A 10,883-nucleotide genomic window follows, 5' to 3' on the forward strand; every position below is an offset into this window, starting at 1 on the left:
TATAGTAATTTTTTTTCACGAATTGTCATCATTTTTGCTCTAGTATATGAGGTTAATTTTATCCCCGAGTCACCGGAACATCCTGTATATGAAAAAATGGGTTAACTTCCGATTAATGAGGTGATTGAAATTTTGAAAGTTACTGATTCTTATTCAGATTTGTACAAAATGTTATCTATTTTTCTCTATTTAAAATGCAAGTTTATATGAAACAGTTTCGAATCCTGTTAAGGTAAATTGCAACTTCCGGTCGACAGATTTGGCCCTAAATTTGATACAGACTTTTTCAATTCAACCCTGTTGCGATCGAGGTTAAGTTGATAAACATACTACTTAAAAAAATCGTATCTCTAGATCAAATTGAGGTACCATCATGAAACAGAAACCATTTTAAAATAATTTTAATTGGTATTAAATGCTTACATTCATTTGTATACACATACTTATAAGGAGTTAAACAAAAATGAAGAACCACGGAGAATTTTATTGAACCAATTATCGGGGTCTGCGAAATTTGTAATTTGAGGACACCCCTTTTATCCGTGGCGCGATTGTTCATATTCTTTGATTATGATTTAAATGAATCGTAAATCGTAGTTGTGGTAGGAAGAGAGATTAAACTTTTTTTCCGTTATTTCACTATTTTATCAAAGTAGTCGGTTTTGGTCAGAATGAGTAAAACCACAGATAAGGAATAAATAAGAGTCGCTATTATATTGTATTTTTTTATATCAATCCAAAAAAATAATAAAATAATACTTAGATAAAGTGTAACGTTGATTTATAAATATTATAAAAGAAAATTACGAACATTAACGATTTAGCTTAATTATGTTCCTTTTCATGTGTAGCGTACCAATCGGTTTTCTGAAAAAGTACGAAACACCAAGTTAGTTTTAAAAAGAAAAATATTGTATTATTTAAATGTACCTGACATATCAATGAACAATACACCTTTCTTTTACAAGGACATTCAAATAGAGCTATCATATTACAATAGCTACATGGTAAATTAAAGCTTAAATTGTCCACCTGTAAAAAAAATATGGCCAATATCTTATTGTTAAATATATAGATGTCAAAATAATAAGGAAATTATTTTAAATTATACTTACTGGGCTATAGCCATAACCGCTATCAATTGATGTGGTACGTGACTTTGAATTCTATAAAAAATTTATTTTATAATACAAATAGCAAAAAAAAATTAAGTAAAAAAGCGAAATGCTTTATTTAAGCAGTTATTTTTACCTGCGAAATTTGCAATTTCAGTACATTCCTTTTATTCGTGGCGCGATTGTTCATATTCTTTAAATATGGTTTAAATAAATCCTTCCTTACAGACAGAGTTCCTTGACTTTTGTTGACAAACCGAGGATCTCTTATATTTGATTGTCGCAGTAAATTATTGGGGTCTTGACGTTGATTTTCTTTTGACGTCATTTGACAATGCATTGGTTGTTGATTGGAACCATTAAAATTTGATTGATTTAAACTCCGCGAAGATAGTGTTTGATTTAGTTGTAAATTTTCAGAACATAAAATAGTAGACTGAATTGGGGCGATATTTCGGGTGATATCACATTGCGATACAACTGGATTGATATCACGTTTACGTCTCTGACTTTTTGGTTTAATTATTTTGCGTGATGGTTGAAAAATATTTGGTGAACTATATATAATTGGTGAATTTGTTGTTGTAGCAGTACCTTTTGCCAAATCTCCTAAAAAAGAATTAAACTAATTTTTGTATACACCCACAATAGAATTGAGTCATACATTGAACAAAGACACAATGGGAGTAATTGTAGTTTTCATTTGATCTGATTTCAATAATAACATCGTTAAAGCAATTCACGCGCAATTTAACGCAAAAACTAATACAAGAAGGGCAACCATATTAACCAGTAGACAAGTATGAGAATGCAGTTAAAACAACAATTGGGGACGCAGCAATGATGACAATAGCCAAAAAAAATAAAAAAAGAAAACAACCTGCTTTGATGAAGAATGCAGAAAGGTGATAGAAGAAAGAAACATACAGTACAAGAAGTACATAGCAAGAGCAAAAGAGAGAAATAGTTTTTGGCCTTCTCGAATTAGAAGGCCAAAAACGGGGTATAAAATATGTAGAAGCAAGAAAAGGAAATATGAGAATAACCTAATTGCAAAAATCGAAGAGGACTTCAAAGACATTAACCCAAGATGACGTGCATATAAACGAAACAGATAGAAAGTGACCCTCAAGGCGTCCAAAAACAATTTTTCCAAACACTGCTTGCAACGGAAAAGGATGCTGTAATCAGACAAGATGTAAATCTGAGCGCTGAGGGGGAGGAAAGGACAGATCCTCCAGCATTAAAACAAGTCGAATAAGTAACCAAGACACAAAAGAATAACAAGGCACCATGAAGAGATGGAATACTCTCAGAAATCTATAAACTAGGTGATGAATACCTAACAAAACCTAGATCTATAAAAAAGGAGATAAACTGAAATGTGCTAATTATCGCGGAATATCTTCTCTATATATAGCGTACAAAATACTTGCTACATCGTTAACCAACTTTTTGCAGGAAGACAAGTACTAAATAAAGCCTGAGAACATGACATTGATCATAAATTCTTAGTCTTCATAGATTTCAAACAAGTTTATAACTCGATTGGTAGAAATAAGTCGTATCAGATATTGATCGAACTAGGGATACCACATAAATTAATCAAAATGATAAAAGCAACAATGATTAACTAACAGATTTGTTTAATATCTTGAATGACTTGAAACAAGGAGACGGGCTGGCTCCCACCCTATTGAATCTAGTTCTGGAATACATACTAAAATAGATAGATGTTGGAAAGGATAACCGGTTGCCTATGCAGATGACATTAATATCAGAACTGTAAAGGTGAACTCAGAATTAAAACTATGTGTCAAACGTGCAAAAAGGAATAAGAATACATATCAGATATCGACGCAAACGTCGATTTTTTAATACAGAATTATATACGATCGTCATGCACCCTCAAAATTTGCGCAAAACAAATCGTTTGCCTGCTCCGTGGCTCACTAACGAGATCAAAGATCTTATGCGTAAGCGCAACTTGGCTAAAGTCCTTCTTCGCCGAAACGCTTCCAATATTAATAGATAAAACTACCACGTTCTACTGAACCTCTGTAACCACCGATGCAAAAATGCCAAAAAAACTTACATTTATTAGAAGTTATCTTACACAACACCAAAAACGTTTTGCAAGACCATGCGTTCTTTTGGCGTAGTTGAAACTCCTTCCTCCCATAGCTTTGATTCTTTAGGTGCATATTTTGCTAATTCGCCCATTACTCTCGACGAATCAATCAAGAAATCAACATTGCTCACTATCAGTGGTTCTGCTCTCATCAATTCTCGGTTTTCCTTCACCATGTTAGATGAGTCTCAGGTTCGGGTCACTCTTGCAAAAACACGCTCTACAAATGTCGGTGCTGGCGATGTTAGTGTTAGGCAACTCCTTCCCATCTTGGACATAATTAATCCACCATTGCTTCATATCTTTCGATCGACGATCGAGGAATAACCTTGTTAGTTTTGCTGGACTACAGCAAAGCATTTGATGCTGTGGATCATAGCTTACTGGTCTCGTCTCTGTCTGCTATGGGCTTTGCCCCTGAATGCGTTACTTGGTTTAGGTCATACCTTTCTCGACGTTCCTTTTGTGTGCGTGACACTTCATCTTCTTCTTCTGTGTTTCAAAGTCATAGTGGTGTGCCTCAGGGAAGTGTATTGGGTTCATTACTCTTTTCAATTTTTATAAACAGTGTTACCAAGTTTATTTTATGCAACTATCACTTATATGCGGATGATCTTCAAATCTATACATTAACAACTGTGAATGAGCTCCCGGTATCCATGGCGCGGCTTAATGACGATCTGTTCTGGATACTTCACTGGTCTAAATGTTTTGGCCTGAGTTTGAATATTGCCAAGACGCAAGCTATAGCATTCGGTTCAAAACCTTTACTTGCAAAATTTTACTCTTTCAATGATACGCAACTGATAGTTGGTGACAATGTTATACATTTCACCAATACGGCCAAAAACTTGCAGGTGACAATGGAGGAAGGTCTATTTTTGTTTTCATTCCTTGCGTAAACTTGTTTGTTTCCTTCCCCAGTATACTTGTACACGAACTTTCAAATCATGTCGTCTCGTGGTCTGCCTACTAGAGTACAGTCTGATACGTTACTCATATTTCCCATTCATCGCTCCGAGAGATATCAAGGATCTTTCACAGTGCAGGCTATAAAGCTTTGGAATGGTTTACCCATGGAAACACGCAATATTCGTAGTTTTCTAACGTTAAAGGTCTGATTAAGGGATTATCTATTAACACTACAATTATCTGAATCTAATTCTTGATATCACCTGCTTCTCTTCTCTTTTCTTTTTTTCTTTTCTCTTTTTTTCCCTCCTCTCTATCAACTGTACTGGTTGTGTTTATTCTTTGTGTTGAATTATTTAATAATGCCATATTGACTTTTTTTACATACATTGCTGGTTGGGTCTTTTGGAGGATATGTATACATATATATTATTTTTCTCCTGTATTAGCTATATGGCAATAAACTTATTATACCGGCGAGAAGATAGCAACAAACCGCTCAGCAACAAACCTTTTCATTTATATTTCCACCTACTTCTAGGGCCCATATCTTTGTTATCTAGAAAGATAGCGAAAAACTAAAAAAAGAAAGGAAAGCTTGATCGTTTCTCTATCTTAAACCGAGTTTTCGTCCGCCGATATGTTGATAATAAGACCAAGAAAAAATAAGAAACGTCGCGCTGCATTCAATTTACCTCAAAATTACCAAACTTTGCGGCCTTGTGCAGATGTTACCAGATGGAAATTCAATAAATGGCTTACATATTCGGAAAGAGCTGACCTTGGACTATCTTATTCCGAGTTTTCGTCCGCCAATATCTATCAGCGTCTGTAACAAAAACGCACCTGAAAAAGCCCCTACCGATGAAAACACGTAAATATTTCTTGCACGAATAACTTTCCTATTTGACAGGGAGAAAACTCTACAACTATATTCAGCTTATGGGAAATTTTCTGCTCTTTCCAACGGTGTGCAACGCACTTCGCTTACGCGTTTTTTAAATTGATAAACTAAATAACTTAAAATGCAAAGTTACCAGATTCGAAACCATCAAAACACAATTTCAGATTCTGATAAAATAGGTGTAACATGAAATAATCTTTCCGTTTTGAACAGATTAACATGTTTCTAAACGTAAAACTAAAACTAGAACTAATACTAGCGCTATCACTAGAACTACCACTAGATCTAGAACTAGAAACTTTCGGGTTCTTGTTTTCTGAAGAAGGTTGCAACATGGCATCCGACACGTCAAACATTTTATTAACACCGGCCGTGAAAGCCTTCGTACTTATGTATATGTTTTTAAACGGTTTTAAATAAATTAAGAGTGAATGAAAAATTATTTGTCAACATAAAATGAAGTTAGGATTCTCTCTCGGGTAAAACTTTGTCCCAATTTTTCCTTCATCAAATAAGAAAGTTAGGATAAGAAGTGTTGCGTTCTGCTACCTGTAGGTTGTCTTTCAGGTGTGTTTCTTTTACAGACGCCGGCAAATATTGCCGGACGAAAACTCGAAATAAGACAGGCTAAAGTTAGCTCTTTTCGAATGTGTAATAGTAAACCATTTGTTGAATTTCCTTCTGATAACGACTGCACAAAGCCTTAAAGTGGGGCAATTTTGAGGTGATTTAAATGTAGTGTGTCGTTTCTTATTTTTTTCTGCTCTTATTATTAATATATCGGCGGACGAAAACATGGTTTAAGATATAGAAAAGACCAAGCTTTCCAACCGTGTGCTTAGTTTTTCGCTATCTTTCTAGATAACGAAGATATGGGCCCTAGAAGTAGGTGGAAATATAAAGGAAAAAGTTTGTGGCTGAGTAGTTTGTTGCTATCGTCTCGCCGGTTATTATTATTAAGATATACGCAGCATATTAGAGGACAATGTAGAGACAGTTCATTTGATACAGAAGAGAAAAGAATTTGTAGGATTATTATCCTACAAATTTTCCTCTACGCATAGCAAACAAAGCCTATTTCGTAAGATCCCACGCATTAAAATTCAAAAACGTACACCACAATAACAAGTTACGACAACAAATCACGAACAGTTACAGTAGCTGGGACATGTGATACGAATGAAGGGAGAAAGGTTGCCAAAGAGGATCTTGAATAGCTGAATTTATGTAATCTGCTGAATTTGAGTTGGAGGAGGACAACAAGAGATAGACAGATGTGGAGTCAGAAAATAAATGAAGAATATAATAAAATATAATAAAAATACTGTTACTACGCTGATAATGCCATACTCATGGCAGAAATTGAAAACAATAAGTTCAAATTGCACTTATTTGGGAGTCAGATCTGCATCAAGAAGTCCGTGCTCAAACCAATAAAGAGGCGAGAATCAGGCAACTTAAGAGACCTTATATAAGCAAATAAATACATGTCAATAGAAGATAAAGTTCAAATCTACAAGTGAATTATGAAACCGGTTATAACATACACGGCGAAAATTCGGACAGAGACTTCTAAAATAAAACATATAGTTGGAAGTGTAGAAATGAGATCATTGCGACCGATTAGAGGAGTATTGTAATATTACAAAAACCCAATTATCAGGGGTGTTATTAGATTCGCAAGATCAAGACGAAGATACTGGAGATACGATTATGTTCTTTTCTTTGGTGTTAACTCTTCGTTTCAACTTTTGCTTCGTTATCCTACTCTTGCACTTGGAATGGGAACGAGTCAAGGAGGTATTTGAGCCTGATGGAAGATAACCTCGTTTATAGTCAAACTCGACGTTCATCGCATAGATTTTAAAAGTTACTTACACTTACACTTAATTTTCTTGCATTTTTGAATAACTTTTACACATTAACAACTCTTCATAGAAGCTCAAACATTCGTACTAAGCCTCTCTAAATTTTAAGTCCTAATCATTACTAATCGTTTAATTTAAATACAAAAAATGAGTAATTGACTTATTTTATGTGTCATATTTATTTGATATTGAATAGAAATAATATTATGAATCTTACCTAAATTACTGGTTTCACTTGGCAAATAAGGTGATGTAATTCCTATAAAAAAAATATAATAATCACTATAAAATAATATTTATTAATTTACAACTCACTGTATTTAGTAACAGTTATCAAAGAATCATCACCATCAACATTTAGCTCTATATTTTTATTCTCGCTTAAAAAGGAATCTGATTCCTTCTCCACCAATTGATTAATTTTTCTACACAATTCGTTTGTGTTGATTCCATCAAAAGTAATTTTCAACGTCGAAATAACGTCACGCATCGAACAACGAATATTGGCCATAGCAATTTTTTCAAAAACTCTCTTAATTAGTTCTTTCACGTCAATATTTGTACACTGAATACGTTTGCAAGTATCTCTAAACTTTTGCATTAAGTCGTCTCGATATTGAGTTAAACAAATTAGAATTTTTATACGTTTAGTTATTTCAAAAAACCACACAAGATAGTCAGTAAATTTTCTTACAAGTGCATTAAAATCGGGTGGTATCGCGATATTTTTAGAATCATTTAGGGTATTTATAAATGTTAATGTTGCTTTGTTGTATAGATCTGATAGGATTGATATTGACGCTGTATGTTTTGTTGGAGATTCCGTTACCAACGATTCAGTTTTTTCAAACATTATGTTATCAATACATTCTGTTGTATGATTTATTTTAATACCTTGTTTATGTTTTTTTGGTACTTTATCCCGACAAAATATATCGTCTTTATTTTTGTGTTTCCTTTTCTTTCTCTCGTTGAAGTTTTTATCAGAATTTGTTATGCTATCTGGAAGTTGCGCAATTTCTTTTAGTAAATGTTTTATTGTTGTTGCCTTTGAAGAATGTTCTTGCGATTTGTGATCAATGTTTTTTGTTGGTGTAGAGTTGGGAACCTTAACATTAAGTTTTAATTGATCATCTTTCATTAATTTTGTGTGCATCTTTTTATCGACAACTTTTTTGTCAGAACTTATAATATCTTTTGGTAATGTTTTTGAGGTGGTCTTTAAAGAGTATCTCTTTGATTTATGATCAATTTTTTTATTTGATGTAGATATGGAGTCAGAAACATTAAGTTTGACTTGTTCATTCTTTTTCCCTGTATCTTTGTTTTTATTGGAAAGTTTCTCATTTTCTTTTGATAAACTTTTAGAAGCTGTCTTAGAACGATGGTGTTTTGATTTATGAGAACTTTCTTTTAAGGAAATTGCAATTGAATTTGAAACGTCAATATTATGGTTTATTTGATCATTAATTAATGTAAGATCTTTAACTGAAAAGCAATTTTTGTAATTGCATGAGCAATTTGGATGTAATTCAGTGCAAATGTTTATAAAGACTTGGCGAACTTCCTTTTTAACTAATTTTTTTTCCCTTTCGATATCTTTTTTATCACGACTTGATAGTTTTTTATTTTTTTCTTCCTTTTTTAATAAACTTCTGGAAGATGTCTTTGAAGAATGCTTTCTTGATTTATGACCTGATTTATGATCTGGATTTATCTTAGAAGACGTTGAAATTTTATCGAAAACCTCATTTTTCACAAATTCTACTTTTTTGTAGTTTCGCCGTGGGTCATTTGGAAGTAATTCAGTGTACAATTTTATTGGGGCATTTGGTAAGTCGATTAAGTATGGTTTATTGTAAGTTGGCTTATTATCTTTGAAGTCATCAGTTTCAGCAAACTTCAACATATTTCGAAACTTATTTCTGACACGTTGAAAATTTTCATCGAAATCTTCAGATTTTTTGACATCGTTACAATTGATTGTAAAGTTTCTGACTCTAGCTAAATCTTCAGAATAGTCTACAGCTCCGGTTTCTAATTTTGCGCTTTTATTTAGATTTGAATGTTCCAAAATCTTATTAAAGGCTTTGACATCATCAGATGTCAAGCTACCACATATTTCAAATATCGTTTGGTAGAAATTTGTTGGACCAATATTATTATTTATTGCTGCAGAGTGACAATCTTCTCTCTCTCCACCTTCAGGATCTTTTTTAAGTTTATAATAATTTTCCATGTCCTTTTCGACGTTCTCTTCCTCTGAATTCTTTAGTGTCGTATAACTTAATATAACAGTTAATTGCGTCATAACCTATCAAATTTCATCTACAGTTGGAGATATTTATCTTTATGTTCTTTAAAATTTCGACGACTTTTGTAGTAATTATAATGTCTGCTATAATTGCTGCGAACAACAAAAAATTTTTAATCTATTGTTATAATAATTGTAAGCACAAGAAGAAAAAATTAAAGAACAACTTGAAAAACAGGAAATGTCCGAGATTTTATATATCCTATAGATACATATCGTGTTTAATACAGTTGTTTAATACTTATCAATTGTAATTTTTAAAATATTGCGTAATAAATTCTTACCAGCGATTAGTCTTCACCTCAATTATATCCGATGTAATATTATGTAACACAAGATTAACACAGGTGACGATGAACTTTTTTTAAACACTTATTAAAATATATCCGCTTGTGATATTAAATCATTAAAATGCTTATGTATTTCTAAAGTACGTATACACCGAAACCATGTAAACACCACCACTATTAATATACAACTGCAACAGCGTAAACCGCGTAAACCAATGTTATCAACAGGAAAGATACGTTTGCAACAGGATATTAAAAAGATAAATTCTAGTGTTGGTTAGATAGTTTCTTTACAAATTTTAATTAACGGAAACGTAGTTGTACAGATGAATAGATATTTAACGCGCGCAAAATGTGATTATTTTGGAAAAAGTTATGTTAAGTACTCTGGGAACAGGATGTGACATCTCTTATCATTTCTAGCACTCGCCACCTTATAAAATATTTTAAAATATTTTCGATTAAGACATCCCGCAAGTCTTTACTCTTTCCTGACTATCGATGCTGTTATCCTAAATGATATAAACATATTCAAAATATATATCCCTTTAACATCCGACCCTTACCACTACCTCCAGCTAAACCCCACCTTTAGAAAAAACTATACCTTCATACCAGAAACACCCTATTACTTATTCAACACGAAAAACAATTGGAACGTTAAGAAGCAATATGACAAAATCGAAAACCAATACCTATGTCCATACATACGATGGCGACTAACAATAAGTAGGACTGTTCGATTGTCGGGTAATTCCCCGACAATCAGCGACGTTGATTTTATTCTTACAATTAGTTGAATGCATTTGAATACGAGTCGGGGCCGCTTTTTGGAACATAGCTGTTATTACTAGTATTTCATTATTATTGATTGTTAGTTAAAATCATATATTTTCTCGAAAAGGGATGTTGGTGGATGCCGATCTTATCAGTTTCCTCATTATAAAATTGCACAGTATACCAAATTTTATCTGTATATGACAAATCATTGAAATTATTGATGTAATCTATACCTTAGCCATTTATTGATTTATACAGGGTGATTTATCAGCTCACCATCAAACTTTGTCATATGATAGCTAATCCAATTACAAAAAAAAAGTTAATTAACGTATTAACGTAACACCTTAAAGTTTTAATTTTTATATCATAATTAACTGCTACATTTTTTTAAAACACATAAATATTACAAATATTGTTCAAAATAGCCTCCTTCTGAAGGAGGAATACATGCTTCACAATGACGAATTAAAGAGTTCTTCAGCCGAATTAAAATGTCTGGTTGATTTCTTGTTTCAGTAGCAGCCATTTGTATTCTGTTTAATAACTGTTCTCGTGTGTTAATTTCC

General features: G+C 32.8%; 1 protein-coding gene across 2 annotated transcripts; it reads right to left on the reverse strand.

The window, feature by feature from the left end:
* Positions 1 to 711: 711 nt before the first annotated feature.
* On the reverse strand, positions 712 to 10,095 carry LOC111417307 (repetitive organellar protein-like). Of its 2 annotated transcripts, XM_023049535.2 has the most exons (7): positions 9,529 to 10,090; positions 7,246 to 9,337; positions 7,148 to 7,189; positions 1,252 to 1,724; positions 1,116 to 1,166; positions 931 to 1,032; positions 712 to 867 (listed from the first exon to the last, which is right to left on the reverse strand). In XM_023049535.2, exons 2-7 carry the CDS (start codon positions 9,239 to 9,241, stop codon positions 826 to 828), a joined length of 2,706 nt encoding a protein of 901 aa, XP_022905303.2. In that variant the 5' UTR covers positions 9,242 to 9,337; positions 9,529 to 10,090; the 3' UTR covers positions 712 to 825. The 2 variants fall into 2 exon arrangements, with proteins under 2 accessions (XP_022905303.2, XP_022905305.2); XM_023049537.2 differs by lacking the exon at positions 1,116 to 1,166 and having other exon boundaries at positions 9,529 to 10,095.
* Positions 10,096 to 10,883: the final 788 nt, after the last annotated feature.

This window comes from Onthophagus taurus, chromosome 11, assembly GCF_036711975.1.
Source record: "Onthophagus taurus isolate NC chromosome 11, IU_Otau_3.0, whole genome shotgun sequence".
Classification (NCBI taxonomy): Eukaryota; Metazoa; Arthropoda; class Insecta; order Coleoptera; family Scarabaeidae; genus Onthophagus; species Onthophagus taurus.

Coding starts and splice junctions, on each gene's coding strand:
- LOC111417307 (XM_023049535.2), bottom strand. CDS start 9,241: ATGACGCAATTAACTGTTATATTAAGTTATACGACACTAAAGAATTCA. Junction 7,190..7,245: donor GATAACTGTTACTAAATACA/GTGAGTTGTAAA, acceptor TTTTTTTTATAG/GAATTACATCACCTTATTTG. Junction 1,725..7,147: donor AAGTGAAACCAGTAATTTAG/GTAAGATTCATA, acceptor ATTCTTTTTTAG/GAGATTTGGCAAAAGGTACT.